The 16,052-nt window shown below is 48.1% G+C and overlaps 1 protein-coding gene across 1 annotated transcript in view; it reads right to left on the bottom strand.

The window, feature by feature from the left end:
* Nucleotides 1–16,052, bottom strand: part of Igdcc4 (immunoglobulin superfamily DCC subclass member 4) — a 37,881-nt gene that overhangs the window by 13,711 nt on the left and 8,118 nt on the right. Inside the window, exons 2-6 of the mRNA XM_078049452.1 lie at nt 13,971–14,321; nt 13,142–13,283; nt 5,978–6,114; nt 4,517–4,657; nt 671–826 (exon numbers count right to left, since the gene is read on the bottom strand). Of these exons, the coding sequence (XP_077905578.1) occupies nt 671–826; nt 4,517–4,657; nt 5,978–6,114; nt 13,142–13,283; nt 13,971–14,321 (927 nt within the window). The remainder of the gene's footprint in view (nt 1–670; nt 827–4,516; nt 4,658–5,977; nt 6,115–13,141; nt 13,284–13,970; nt 14,322–16,052) is intronic.

The raw sequence follows: 16,052 nt of genomic DNA, 5'->3' as shown, positions 1-16,052 counted from the left end.
CCACGGTCTCCTGCCACTAGGGGCTCTATTCCCCCCCCCTCCGTTACCCCAACCGTGCCGCCCCCACTCCCCTCTCCAGTCATTCTAACCTGTCCCAGACTCACCCCTCCCTAACTAGTCCAGCGCAGGTCTATCCCGCCTGCCCCAGGTACCTTGCACAAGCCTCTCCCGAATGGTCCCCAGGACTCTAGAGCCTCCCCTAAAACTCTCGGTTCCTGCCGGCTCTAACCCCACGCCCTCACTTACCCACCTCCTTCTCCTCTACCTGCCAATGTCTCCCACACCTAACAGTTCTTGCCCTCTCTGCAGTTATCCCAAGCCTGGTGCCCAGTCTTACTACCACCCAGACTGCTCTGCTACCTCTTCCAGTACTCCCCCGCCCCACGCACCTACCCAAGCCACGCCCAAGACCCCTTCTCCTGTCCCTCACTCAACTCCACCCACCACTCCAACCCCCAGGTGCTACTTAACATACCCCCATCTACCTCCTCACCAGGACTCCTCCCATGAGCTCGTCCTCCCTAACCCTTTCTCATCCTCCAGGAGCATCCCTCCGTCCCTCTACGAGTCCACCTGCCTACTTCCCCTTCTTTAGTGTCCCCTCAGGCCCGGCAGATCCACTCCAGTCCCGCTCCTCCACACCGCTCGCTCATCCTTGATCCCACCTCACCCAGCACGCGGAGCTCCGCGGCGGCGGTGGCGAAGTCGCGAGTGCGGGGCTTGTTGGCTCGGCAGACGTAGACACCGGAGTGCCGGGGCTGTGCGCTGGCGATGAGCAGGTTGGTGCGGCCCAGCACGATGACGTCGGTGGAGATGGGCTTCCCGTCTGCAGCAAGAGGGGAGGCGCGCTAGAGGGGGGGCGCTCCTCCGCCCCCTCACCTCGGGAATCCGCTACAGCAAGTAAAGTTAACACCACAGTCGCTGGCTGGAATCTCAGCTCCTTCTCTTGCCAGCCCAGTGGCCTTCTATTGTCCCTGATTTTTCGTGTTTTTTTTTTTTTTTTTTTGTACTGGAGATTGAACCCAGGGACGCCCAATCACTGAGCCACATCCCCCAGCCCCTTTTTTAAATGTTTTATTTAGAGACAGGGTCTCACTGAGTTTCTTAGGGCCTCGCTATAAGGCTGGTTTTAAATTCATGATCCTCCTGCCTCAGACTCCTGGGATTACAGGTGTGCGCCACTGAGTCAGGCTTGTTCCTATATTGGGTTCCTGTCTTTAGTGGGGAGAGAGTCCCTAGGTAGAAGGACAGCTGTGACGAGGAAAGAGTAAGGTCTGAAAACTCCTGGCGCACAGTAAAGGCATATAATAAGTATTTGGTACGCTAGTCACTCACTGAAATTACCATTATTAATTTCACTTCTCTCAAGGACATTCCTTCCCTATGGTCTTACCTCAGTACTGTGATGAGGATTGCACTAGTAAAATATGGCCAGAGCAAAAATTTAAATATGTGCAGAGACTTTTATCTTGATGTGAAATGAAAGCCATTTAAAAGCTCTTGCCTTTACAGGCATGTATGGAAAATCCAGACAAGAAATGCAAATGACCGCTGGTCATGATGGTGCATGCTTGTAATCCTAGCGGCTTGGGAGACTGAGCCAGAAGAATCACGAGTTCAAAGCCAGCCTCAGCAACTGAGGTATTCCACATTCAAACTGGTATTCCACATTGTCCATGCCTGGGTGGTAACACAAGGGACAATGGGACTATCAAAGGGCCACCCCAGGCCCTGGCCAAAGGGAGTGTGTCTAGAGATATTCTATAGCATCTCCATCTCTAATAGTCTATTTATAGCTAAATCATCCCAGTTACTCTGAGCTGGAGAGTATAAACTCCCTTGGCTTCAGCAAGTCCCTGTTTCTAAATAAAATATAAAAGGGACTAGGATGTGGGTCAGTACTTAAGCACCTCCAAGCTGAGTTCATTCCCGGGTATTAAAAAGAAAAAGGAAAAAAAAAAAACTGAAAATGACCAAGAAATTTAAAAATGCACAACAAAACATGTTAATTTTCATCCATCAACTTGGGAATGGTTTCAAAAACAGTAAATTACAATGATGGAGAAAGGGTCATAAAAGAGCTCCATCTTGACCTTGAGGCCAGGAATTCCACTTTTCCATCCTGGTCCCTTGGAGATGATTAGACTCATAGGCAAGTATTTTTTTGTTTGTTTGTTTTTTGGTACAAGGGATTAAATCCAGGGGTGCTTAACCACTAAGCCACATCCCCAGTCCCCGCTTTTTTTTTTCTTATATATTTAGAGACAAGGTCTTGCTGAGTTGCTTAGGGCCTCGATAAATTGCTGAGGCTGGCTTTGAACTCATGATCCTCCTGCCTCAGCCTCCCAAGCCTCTAGGATTCAGGCACACAGCCACTGTGCCTGCCATAGGGAAGTATTTGTTAGCAGGAAAGATCACTGCAGTGTTAACTGAAATAGCAAACAACTGCGAAGAACTTAAATATACAACAGTAGGAACTGGTGGATCACATTATAGATGCATTCCTATGATGGAGTATTATAGGCATTCGAATTATTTTTGAAAAAATGTTAAGGTTTGGGAAATGCTTATGAGACACTTTTCAATGAAAACAGCTGGGAACTGTATGTACAGCATGCTTTCTCAGTTTCAGGGGACAATGTACATAAGCTTAGAAAAAAACTTGGAAGAAAAAAAATGTTTTTATATGTTAACAAGTTTTATCTGAGTGATAGGATATTTTCTGCTTATATTTTTTTCCCAATTTTCTACAGTGAACATGTGTTGCATTGTAGTCACAAAACAAAACACAGAAAAGCCCAAGTACCTCCCTGACTTAGTGAAGTGAGTTCCTGGAAAGAGAGCAGGACCTGGGGTCAGAATGAAGCTCCTTTCCTGCACTTCTCTTTCTACCCTTGACTCACGTAAGCTTCTAGAACCACAGGTGTTAGGATCCTCTGGGAAAGCAATTCTCTTATCCTTACTGTTCTCAGAATCTCAGGGGGCCCTTATTGAGAGGAGACCGAGGGCAGGCCGCAGATTCTGCACTGCTAACTAGGCTAAGATGATAGGTCCAGAGACCACACTGTGACCAGCAATGAGACAGGACACTTTCTGAGCACTAAGATTCCTAGGTCTTGGCTCCCCAAGGTGAAGGGAAGATGTCTGAAGCTTTAACAAGTTCCCTGGGTGATCTTGATGCATGGCCAGGATTGAGAAATATTGATATCAGGCCTTCTGGGTGATGCCACACCCTTACCTAAGTAATAGTGCCAGGGTCCTGCTGGCCCTGGGATCCTCCCTAACTAGGCAGGTGTCACAGTGCAATGAGGGAGTGTAGTTCAGATAGGAGCAAAGATTCCAGCACTGTTCTATTTCATTCTCTCAGTGTTGGACACACAGTTGCTCCATTTATTGTTTTTCTTTAGACTCTGCATTCTATTCTCTTTTGAGTGTGAGATGGAAACTTACGAAATGGAGGCAGTATAGGGTAACGAAATGAGTCAGAAGAAGTGTAAAAAGCTGGATTTAAGGGGCTGGGATTGTGGCTCAGCGGTAGAGCGCTCGCCTAGCACAGGCAAGGCCCTGGGTTTGATCCCCAACACCACATAAAAATAAAGGCATTGTGTTGTGTCCATCTACACCTAAAAAAATAAATAATTAAAAAAGCTGGATTTAAGACACATCTGCCATCACCTTGAGGCAAGTCACTTCTTATCATCAAATGGAAACAAAAATTACCCTAGCTTGCTTTCTATAGGACTGGAGGGACGGTGTACTAGATAGAGAACAAGCCCTAAAGCTTGGTCCTGGCTCTCTACCTGCCTGAGTCTCTGCTCATCATCAGCCCACTGGGATTGGCCATCTTGGCCCCTGTTCTCCTCAGAGGGATCTTGGAGGCTCTGACAGGAGACCAGTGTCAAGTGCTCAGCACACTGTGCCGTGACCCTTGGCCCTGCGCTCTTATTACCCTGATGGCATCTCCAGGAACTCAGTCCATGAGGTGCTTCTCACTCCTGGCCTGATACTGTCAAGCCTCTCTTCCTGGGTAAGGGCACATGGTTTATCTCCATCTCCCTCACCCACACTGTGAGTGTGGAGGCCAGGGTCCCTCCCGCTCAACTGTACTTTGAGTTTACTGCACACAGAGGTAGCAGCATGCTGCATTGCCAAGAGCTGGCTGTCGATACACCGACCAGCAGTGGCCTTCTGGCTCCCGTTCACTCGCTGGCCAGCAAGCACGCTCCAGTTCTCAAACCCTCACCTGCAACACTGTTATGAGGAACAGACATAAGTAAGACTCTAACCCAGGGCCCATCCGCCCTCAGTAAAGCGACAGAAACAGTTTCATGAGTGGCAGATCCAAAGTGTCTTGTCAAGAAAACACACCACACAGTGGATGACTGGGTTTGTTCTCCCATGCTGTCCCTGACCTGGCTGCCTACCTCACCCAGTCCCTACCACACTGAGTGATCACACATACGACTCCCTGATTGGGGATGCCATGTCCCTCCCTTTCAATGCCCTTCTCACTCACCCTGTCGGACCCAGGATACAAAAGGGGTGGGGTAAGCCGAGGCCACACACTCCATCACCACACTCTGCCCAGATACCACGGTGGTATTCTCCGGGGCCGCCACGATGACCACATCCTGCCCCGTGGTGGCCGCCAGGGACCCTGGAGAGAAGACAGGCCAGTGGCAGCCTTACCAGCAGGCACCTTTACCTGACATACCTCACCCGAGGCTCCTGGTTACCTGTCGAGGCAGTTGGCAGGGAGCAGCCATGGTTTCATCAAGCAGATGAGAAAGTAGCCACCAAGTTCAGCAGAGCTGGGACTAGAAACTCGATTTTTCTTAGAACCAGAAGAATGGCCTGGCCTCTGGTGCAGCACCAGAGGAATGGCAGGATAGATCCACACCTCCCTCCATTCTGCCCTGCCAAATCCAACCCACCCTCTGGGCAGAGGACTGCAGGGTGGTGGGGCAGCACAGGGCTTGGACTCAGCATTCGTAGCTCTGGTTCCAGCACTGCTATTAACACGCTGCGTGACCTTAGCTAAGTCCCTTCCCCACAGGGCCCTGGGTTCCCATGTGGAAAAGGTGGAGTGGTGGCAGCGGGTTTTCAAGTTTCTGCCAGCTCAGCAGCTCCAAAAGCCCAGCTTCTCTGCCAGGTTCTCAGCGTGACCCTGGGCCTCTGGACAGAATGATGAACTCGTGGTTTGTCCAGCAGGTGGAGGCAGAGACCCTGGGCTCAGGAGAGAAAGTGAACGAGACTCCGGAGTAGCTCACCAGTCAAAGTCCAGGAGCAAGCAGGGAGGGGACCTGGAGGGGTGGATGCCACAGCAAAGGGAAGCAAGGGGCCCTTGGGGGAGGATTGAAATGAGATCTGCAGGGCATTTGCTAAGTGCCAGGCACATCTACAGCTAGTGTTCTACATCTCTGAGCTAAACATTTGATAGCAGGCCCAGGGTCAAGCAGATGGTAAGTAGACAGCCTGGATTCAAACCAGGTCTTTCTGACCCCAAAGCTTTACTCTTCCTACACCTATAACACTGGGGCAGGAGCTTTTCAGACAGGCAGAAATAGAAAAGGCCTCAGGAAGCCAGACTGGCTGTGCAGAGTCAGCAGAGCAGGGCGAATCCTCCAGCTCCAGGAGCCCTGGGCTCACAGTGGGGTTGTGGGGTGTGCCAGCGCAGCAGAGAAAAGGCACCCCTTCTCAGAAGCCATCCCCATTGCTCTGTCAAACCCAGGGGAACACAGAAACTCCACAGGAAGTGAGGAGTCCTGCGCTGGGAGCAGAGATCTTGGTTTCTAGCTCCAGATCTATGCCCAGTTGGCTGGGTGGCACTGCCCCTCTGGGCTTCTCTCCTTACCTGTCCGGTGGGATGACTACCCTACTATCTACCTGAAGGCTGGGTCTGGCCTCTTGGGTCCCTACCAGCTCACAGGTGGCTGGCTCCAGAAATCCTTAGGTTTCCCGGTTGGGTGGCCCTTACCTCTGTGGGCCACGATGAGCGAGGCCTCCCGGCTGAAGCGCTGGCGGGCTGAATTGATGGCCACACAGCGGTAGGAGCCTGTGTCGTTCTCCTGAACACCCAGGATCTGGAGCACACCATTGGGAAGCATGATGAGCCTTGGGAAAGGGGGAGAGGACAACAGTGAAGGGGGCACGGGGAAGGTGGTTTGCAATGAAAGAAGTGTCAATCAAAACTGCAAGATATGAATATAGCTCAGTTGGTAGAGTGCTTGCCTGGCAGTACAAAGCTCTGGGTTTGATCCCTAGCTTCACACACACACAAAAAAAACAAAGAACCTGTAAGATACTACTTCTACCTGTCAGACTGGTAAAGGTCAAAGGGTTTGCTGACACCTCACGTGAATGAGGAAATGGGGAGACAGCACTCCTGTCTTGGCAGCAGCCATCCAATACCCAGTCTTTCCAGAACGAGCTGGTAACAGCTCAACATCAAAAGTGCATGAAGGGGGGGGCGGGGGCTGGGTTGTGGCTCAGTGGTAAAGCACTTGCCTAGCGTGTGTGAGGCACTGGGCTCTATTCTGAGCACTACATACTACAATAGTGAATAAAATAAAGGTTCATCAACATCTAAAACATTTTTTAATTAAAAAAAAAGTGCATGATCCTTTTGACCCAGCAACACCAGTTCTAGGACTCCATTCGACAGTCTCATACATGTGTGCCAAAAAAAAGTATGTCAAATGACATTCACTCCAGCACAGGTGTCCCTCTGTAGGGAAGGGACCGCCTATATGGGTTTGGGAACTTCATACAATAGAATGCAAGTCAGCTGTTAAACAAAAGGCAGCTCCTGGCCTGCTGGTGGAGGGCAATCTCCAGAATGCCTTTGGGTGCAAAACAATAATAGGCCTGGGAGCACTTCCATGTATAATGTACCTGGTAATGGTTGTCTCTGGGTGGGGAAAGTGGGATCCTGTGAGCTGGAGTGGGGAGTATCAGGGATTAAACTCAGGAACACTCAAACACTAAATCTCATCCCTGCCCTATTTTGTATTTTATTTAGAGACAGGGTCTCACTGAGTTGCTTAGCACCTTACTTTTGCTGAGGCTGGCTTTGAACTTTCAAACTTCCTGTCTCAGCCTGCTCAGCTGCTGGGATTACAGGCATGTGCCACCTCGCCTGCCATGGGATTTATTTTTTATTATATATGCTATACAGTTCAAAACTTTTTGACCTCTTAATGGTATCATTTCCTCCCTGCTCTGGCAAAATCCCCTATTCACACTTCTCATATGACCCTCAAAACAAGCCCAAGAGAAAAAGGTACCCTTGTAAGTTGCTGGTGGGATACAAATCAGTGCAACCACTTGGAAAACAGTATGAAGATGTTTAGAAAACTGAAAATGGGACCACCATTTGACCTAGTTATTCCACTCCTTGGTCTATACCCAAAGGACTTAAAATCAGCATACTACAGTGACACAGCCACATCAATGTTAATAGCAGCTCAATTCACAATAACTAAGCTGGAACCAACCCTAAGAGCCCTTCAACAGATGAATAGGTAGAAAAAAATGTGGCATATATACACAATGGAGTATTACTCAGCCATAAAGAAGAAGGAAATTATGGTATTTGCCAGTAAATGGGTAGAACTGGAGACTAAGTGAAAAAATCCAATTCCCTAGAAATCAAAGGTCAAATGTTCTCTCTGATATGAAGATGCTAACATACAATAAGCAGGGAGAGGAAAACAGAAGTTCCTTGGATTAGACAAAGGGGAATGAAGGGAAGGGAGGGAGGATGGGAATAAGAAAGACAGAAGAATGAATTGGACATAACTTTCCTATGTTCATGTATCAATATACAACCAGTATAACTCCACATCATGTACAACCTCAAGAATGGAAGTTATACTCCATGTCGTGTACATCCAAAAAGAACAAATAAAAAATATATACAAAGGGAAAAAAAAAAAGAAAGAAAGAAAGGCTATGATTTGGGACAGGGAGATCTCCGTGGAGGCTGGGATGGTAGGCAGCAGAGTGGGTACCAGCCCAAGCAATGGGTAAATGGGTCCAAGCAGTGGGTAAACAACTCTGTTGGGCCCTAGGTTGTAGGCTTGGCCAAGATCAGAGTGAGAGGGGCTGGGGATGTGGCTCAAGCGGTAGCGCACTCGCCTGGCATGCGTGCGGCCCAGGTTCGATCCTCAGCACCACATACCAACAAAGATGTTGTGTCCGCCGAGAACTGAAAAATGTTAAAAATTCTCTCTCTCTCACTCTCTCTCTCCTCTCTCACTCTCTCTTTAAAAAAAAAAAAAAGATCAGAGTGAGAGAGAGTGGGACAATTGTGTGCTTGGGGAAGGTCCCTTAGTTCCCTGGGAATCAGAGTCTGAGAAAATCTAAACAGGGGAGAGAACAAGTAGCTCAAGGGTAGGGGAGGCAGAGTGCTGGGAGATATTCTGGACCCAGGCCTAAAAACCTGCTGTAGCCCAAAGACTTAAAGAAGAACAAAATCCTATACCACTCCTTCCTTGAACCAATGGGCCACACCCAGGCCCCCAGCCTCTCACCCTCAACTCCAACAGCTGCCCACAGAAGTGCTAGAGTGGAGTGGGCAGAGGGCAGGGAAGCCAGAGGTCACTGAGGAGAAATCCTGGGCCAAGACCTAGTCTACTGCCACAAAAACTTGATGGGAAAGGAAGAGTCGGGGAAGGACAAGCAGAACCCATGTGAAATGAGGCTCCACCTCCACCCCCACCCAGGTCTGTGCCCCCTAATATTCTCCAGTTCAAAACCTCTTCCTCCTCTTCCTCCCTGTCTAGCTAGCTGACTTTTCTACCAGGAGATGCCTGTGCTTCCTGACCCCAAAGATCCCTGGTCTTCCCAGGGAAATCATACTCCACGTACCAAGAGCTAACACCTCCTTTGACAGATAACCCTTCCTTCGTTCTGCACTGAATGAAAGAGTGAACTGAGGAGGGAATGAAGCCTTCCTTCCCCCAACAGGGTGCTGCTGCTGCTGCAGCCAAAGGAGGTGCCCATCTAAGATCTTCTGTTTTGTTAAAAATGTGATTTTAGAAGCTCTGTCCTTGGAAAGATGTCCAAGAATTGGTTAGTGGGTGGGCGGGTAGGGGTTACCAAATGGTGTTTATGAAGCAAATCTATTTTCGTAAAATAGATAAATGATAGGTTCGGATGTGTGCAGAAAAAGTCAAGGTTGGCAAAGCTCCAGTAATTCATGGGGTTTTCTTTGGGAGCCTGACTACTGGGGACTCTTATTTGTTGACTCCTGTATTTTTTTTTTAAACAATGAATTGTATCAGTTTAGAAATATGGAAAATTTTTATCTTCTAAATTTTAAAAGTATGTGCCCCCAGGGGTTGGGGATATAGCTCAGTTGGTAGAGTGCTTGCCTTGCATGCACAAGGCCCTGGATTCAATCCCCAGCCCCACCACCAAAGGAAAAAAAAAAAAAACATAAGCTCATGTGCGCTTTGTTTTTTTTAAAACTTGGGGCTCTAACACAGAGGCAGCATGGCCTGGTAGAGAGAACTGGCTATAATTGATAATATTTTAGCAAGTAACATTGTGTGTCTGGGTTACAGTTTTCACATCTGAAAAACGGGTTAGATGATTCCTGCCCCACCTACTTCACAACCCTGACTCTCTTAATTGTCTTGAGCTCACATTAGATATGGGACAAAACACAATGAGTCACAAGCTCTAAACAAGTTGATAAATGGTATAAACCCTGTACATATTTCAAAAGACTCATCGGAAACTGTAATAACTGTGTTTAGTCAGTAGATGATCCTTCTCCGGTCTGTAAAGTTGTATATTTTACCATTTTAAATTCAAAACAAAAAAGTAGGTACTTATAGAATGGGAAACAACCTCTTCAAAAGGAGTTATTCTTTTTCCAAGTCCAATCTGAGGTCTGCTGACCCCATCTCCAAAAGGTCACTTAGGCCCAGGAATTCAAGAACACAGATGAAAGGACCCAGCAGCTCTAAATTTTCCAAGGGTCAAGGAGCTCCTGGGCTAAGCCCTTGGGAGATTCCCCTGCCCCTGCCCAGGAGAGGCGATGCTAGCTGAGGGTCACCTGAGCCTGGCAAACAGGGCGGATGCTGGGAGAGGCCAAGAGGAGGACTAGGCGAGGGAGCCCAGGTTTTTTAAGTGCATTGGTTTCGTGTTTCCCAAAATGGGTGGACGGTGATACAAAATGATTTCAAGTGGATCCAGACACATTTTTTATTTGAATAGTTATATATTTATTTTTATGACTACCTTCTATTTATGGCATTTGTTGCTGGCTTTCCATTTCATTGCAGTGAGATAGTGGGGCTTTTGTTGTTTTGGGTTTTGTTTTTTTTTTGGTACTGAGGATTAACCCACAGCTTTGTGCATACCAAGCACCAAGCTCTACTGCTGAGCTGAGCCCCAACCCAATAAAGTTCTGTGTTTGTTTTTTCTTTCTGTTTCTCTCTCTCTCTCCTTCTCCCCACCCTACCCTGCCCATGGCACTGGGGATGGAACCCTGAACACTTTTATTTTTTATTTTGAAACAGGGTCTCGCTAAATTGTCCAGGCTGGCTTTAAACCTTGTGATCCTTAAGCCTCAGCCTCCTGAGTAGCTGGAATTACAGGTCCACACCACTACACCTGGTTTGATAATGTTCTGTTAATATGTGTTAAAATTACAAGAGAGAGAGAGATGATGTAAAGAAAAGTGTTAAGTGGCTGTGGAAGTGGCAGAAGAATGGCCAAAATTATGAAGGTGGCTGTGAATGCCAGACGTTTGGGGAACACTGCTCTCATTGATTACTGGTTCCCATGGCAGATTTGCCTTCCATGTGTAAGTATCAGGGAATTGCCTTGGGGGCTAGTCTTTACTATCACTTCCAAAAGTATGCACACCCACCCTGTCAGAGTATGTCTATTAACTGCACATGTGCACACCCCACTCCACATATATGGTCTCCTTCAAACTGCTGGGCCGAGTGTTTGAATAGCATATTTGTACATGCACTATATCTGGGCACGTGTAAAAATACATACCTTGGGCATAATCCAGCTGCTGTTTTAGACATTTCTTTATTCCCCCACACAATGTGCTGGGACATGTAAGCCTGGCTTATTTATAGATGAGGATCACTTTTCAGAGGACCTGGGGGCAAACACTCCCCGAGTCCAGGACCTGGCAGCTCCAGCCTCGTGGGTGAGGTCTGTGGCTTCATGGGATTAGGTCTGAATTAGACGTTGGGAAGGATGGTCTGAACCCCACTGATTTGCTGAGAAACTTTGCTTGGAGCCACATTGAGACAACCAATCTCTCACCCCACCCATAGCACAAACTTCTTCAGACCCCGCATTCCCCACCCTACCACCAAATCACACCAGGAGAGATCTGTGTCATCCACACCAGAGCTCAGGAGTCTGACACTCTGGGGACTAGTTGTGTGACTTGGGTCAAGTGACTTCTGTCTCAGTTCTCTCCTTTTAACATTTTAGAAAGAATTCTCTACCATATCCATACCCACAAATCCTAAAGGATGTTCATTATGTTAAGTGAAAAAACTTTGTTTTGAGACTGAACAAAGAACCCAGTATGTACAATATAATTCAAAAATTTAAAAATAATATTTACAAACACATAAGAAAAAAGTCCAGAAGGACAGACATGAAAACTATCAATGAGGGGAAGGAGGCACTGCTCAGGAGAGCCCATGGGAGGCCCTGGGTTCCACCCCAGCACCAAAAACAAACAGCTAACAATGGTTTTCTACAAATGATAAGATAATGGATAATTTTTCTACTTTTTTTTTCTTTTTTTTCCCCTGTATCAGAGATTGAATTCATTTAACTGCTTAGCCACATCCCCAGCCCGTTTTATTTTTTATTTTGAGAAAGGGTCTTGTTAAATTGCTTAGAATCTAGATAAATTGCTGAGGCTGACTTTGAACTTGCAATCCTCCTGCCTCAGACTTCTGAGCCTTTTCTACCTCTTTGGGTCTATGAATTTTAAAATGCATCTGCTAAGAATAGAAATTAAAAGTAAATAGAGAAAAACTGAAAAATTAGAAATACCTTGAAGGATGATGGGAAGAAAAAAATAAGAAAACATGCAAAACATAGCACAGTGCCTGGATCATTAAGTGGGGCCTGTGCTGATGGTGTGGGGTGTGTCGCTGCCCTCACCCTCTCAGGGGCTGTGAGGAGTAGGCTCTCAATCGGTTCTTGCTTGCCCAGCTCATCTGCCTGGAATTGATGTTCTACAAAGACACACTTTGGGAAACCATGATCTAAAATGAACCCCCTTTTGGGCTGGGGATATGGCTCAAGTAGTAGCATGCTTGCCTAGCACGCGTGAGGCACTGGGTTCGATCCTCAGCACCACATAAAGTTAAAATAAAGATATTGTGTCCATCTAAAGCTAAAAAATAAATATTAAAAAAATAAAATAAATGAACTCCTTTTCTTTCCCATTTGTTTCATAGGTGGGGAAAACAAGGCTGGCAAGATTTGACAAGCTAAGGAGTGGTGGGTTCTAAGCCATCCTAAGAATCTCTTATAGCCTGACCTCTTACCCTTCTTCTGTAACTTTGCCCTCACAAATATCCTGTAGTTTTTCTACCCAGGAGTCTCTCCTGTACCTTCTACCACTACTGGAGAGTTTTTTTATTCAGCCTCAGGGCCCTGAGTGAAAAAACCAACATTCTGCCAACGTCTCACAGTGTGGCCTTGGACAGACCACAGCTCTTCTGGACCTCGGTCTCCTCAACAGAGCCAGGGTCAGACTAATGTGCTCTGATAGATTCTTGTTGGCTTGGTGAGTAGCTTTCCTCCCAGGGAGCAAAAACTTCTTGTCTAACTTCTCTTTAAGACCAGCAGAGGGCTGAGGTTGTGACTCAGCAGTAGAGCGCTCACCTAGCACGTGTGAGGCACTGGGTTCGATTCTCAGCACCGAGTACACATAAATAAGTAAATAAAATAAAGGTCCATCAACAATTTAAAAATATATATTAAAAAAAAAAAAAAAGGCCAGCAGAGCGCTAGGAGTTGGGAACTGGGACCACATTGGCACTAAGAATCTCAGTTCTGAGCCCATCTTGGAGTCCCGTCTGTCCTGCCCATGGGGACCCATTCCCACAGGGACCTATTCCCACAGGACACTCACCGAGGCTCCTCAGGCAATGTCACCTGGTCCTTCTCCCAAGTAATGACAGGGTCTGGCAGCCCTTGAATGTGGCACTCAAAGCGAGCTGTCCCATTCTCCTCCACCATCTGAGGCTCCGGGTGCAGAGAGAAGTCCTCGAGCACTGGAGATGAGGACATGGGCAGAGACAGGACAGGAGCATGGCGGGGGCACACCACAGTGAGCACAGTGAACACACAGAGAGTCACAGAAATGCATAGCACAACAAATTCAGACAAGGGGAGATAGCTGGGGAGATAGCTGGACAGAGGTAGCCAATGGATAAAAAGTGGTGACTATTGGTCAGATGCTGCTGGCAGAATGAATTTCAAGGTCCCCTTGAAACGGCATCTCCATGGCATCACCATGATGGTCACACTACAGTAAGATGCACTCCTCTTTTGGCCCCCAAATTATATGCTACTAAGTTGTGGTTCCTGAGCACCCAAGAGCAGGGTAGAAGGGCAACAGAGCTCCATACACGCTGCCCGCTGTGTGGGGGACTCCCAGAGGGGCACTGTTGGGCCTGTGACCTCTCCCAAGCCTCTCGACAGGCTTTCTGGACGACAGCACAACTCCACGTTCAGAGGGGCAAGAAAAGGAGGAACAGATAAGTGGAGAAGAGGAGGGAAGGAAGACTGAAGAGGGAGGGGTGACAATATCAGGAAGGGACATTGAGCAGGAAGAGAGGCAGGGGACAGGGGAGTGGGCCGGGGAGATAGGCATTTGTGCAAGTAACCAACTCAGATCCCACGTCCCACACTACAGGTTGACTGGGCCTCAGCTCCAGCCCCCAGATGCAAGTACTTACTGGCAAGCTTGACCACAGCGGCCTGGCTGGCCACCACTCCGAGGGGACCATGGGCCAGGCAGGAATAGCTGCCTTCAATGACTCCCAAGGCCTCAGAGGCTGCCTCGTCACTGTCATCAGGTGCTAGTGGCTGGGACAGCCACAGGGAGCCATTGGGTAGTAGGTGCAGGTGATCAAGCTCCGGCAGGGCATCTCCGTCCTTGCTCCACGTCACCCTGGTGGGGGGTCCAGCAGCAGCAGCCCCCAGACTGCAGTCCAGCACTACAGCCTGCTCTGGGCTCAAGATCACACGCAGCGGCCCCACATCACAGCTCAGCTCTACAGTCGACTCCTGGGGCAACAGCAGCTCTCCTGCGCAGAGGAGGAGACACAGGGGCTATCAGTGTGGCTCTTTCCCACTCCCAGTCTCTGCTCCAGAGCCACCACCCAGGGGTTAGGTCCAACCACTAAGAAAGAGGTCTCCTGGGAAGACCTGGACCTGGACCCGGACCCGGCTCTTCCCTTACTCCCTGTGATTCTGGGAAACTGCTGCACGTCTCTGTGCCCAGCTTCCCGACTGTTTACCTTCTTCACCCACCAAAAGGCCCAGTTCACAGCAGCATCACACACAGTAGCAAATGCTCCCGCCTCATGAACAAGTATACGTATTACTCAGCCGGGAAAAGGAAGGAGGTACTGACGCTTGTATAGATGTGGATGAACCTTGAAAACTTCATGCCACATGAAAGACGCGCGAGTCACAAAATGCCACATGCCGCATGATCTCATTTCCATGAAATGTCCATAATAGGCAAATCCATAAAGACAGGGAGTAAAGTAATGGTTCCCATGGGCTGTAGGCAGAGAAGAATGGGGAGTGGCTGCTAATGAGCATGAGGTTTCTTTTGGGGGTAGTGAAAATGTTCTAGAACGAGATAGCTGCCAACTCTGTACGACCTAGTCAATATGCTAAAAACCATGGACTTATACACTATATGTGGTGAATTTTGTGGTGTGTGATTTATACCTTGATTAAAACAAAACAACAGAAAACCTTTGTAGGGCTGCTGTGAGCATTAAATGAGATGGTGTGTGAGAAGAGTGCAGCACGGTCAGGCACAGAGTGGAACCCAGCAGTTCATGTTGACCACTACTACCCCACCAAAAATATGCCAAGGGCTAGAAAATTATTGTAGCCAGGAAAGGTTTAAACTGTATTCAGAGTACTTAAGTAAGTGAGTGAGAACATGCATGTGAATCCATATATATATTGAATAAACAACATAAAAATAAGTCCCAGTTGGTTTGTGGAGCCTTCTGGATGAAAGAAAGCCAGAATCCCCTTCTTCCCTACGACAGGTGAGCAGCCCTGCTGGGAAAGCTAAGTGCTCCCTGTCCATCCAGGCAGGGCGAGGCTCCAGCTAGACTCCAAGCAAGCCCACAGGAGGCTCCCGCAGCTCCTTCCAGGCCTCTTCAGCTCTGGAGGCTTCTTCTTGCGACTAATGTCTGCAAGGACACACAGGAGGCTAGAGTCAAGACCTGGGTCTCTTGACTCAGGTCCCAGAAAAGCCTGCAGACCCCAACATTGTCCTTGCCAAATGGAAGAGGGAGGGAATAACGCAGGAAGGAAGTGCCACCCCAGGGTCAAGGCAAAAACCACAAAAGGCAACTCAACCAACATTTCAGCAAGGCCCCGTCACCATTATTCATAGAGAAATGGTTGGTACCTTCCAGAAGGTTGACTCGCCGTCTTCCTGTCCCATAAGAATTCAAGATCCCTTCTTATCCTCTGGCCTGACTTTTCATTTCAGGACAGAATGTACGTCTGAGAGTAAACCGGAGGCACAGGTGAGGATCATCACTCATACTCATTATAAGGCAGATTGGGACTGACAGTGTCACATGGGGGACAAAGCATGATGGCCACAGAATCAGAAGACCCTTAGTTCTAGACCCAGGTCTCTCACAGTCTACTGTGTGGCCTAAACACATGCACATTTGGTCTGTCTTTCAACACTTAGATCCTTATAGTATGTTTCCAGCCTCCCTTTCCACAACCTCCAAAGAGGATCAAGGCCAAGGGGAAAAGAGGAGTCCTGTCTG

This window comes from Ictidomys tridecemlineatus, chromosome 5, assembly GCF_052094955.1.
Source record: "Ictidomys tridecemlineatus isolate mIctTri1 chromosome 5, mIctTri1.hap1, whole genome shotgun sequence".
Taxonomy (NCBI): Eukaryota; Metazoa; Chordata; class Mammalia; order Rodentia; family Sciuridae; genus Ictidomys; species Ictidomys tridecemlineatus.
The sequence above is the reverse complement of the archived record's forward strand: the minus strand, read 5'-3'. Positions and strand labels throughout refer to the sequence as shown.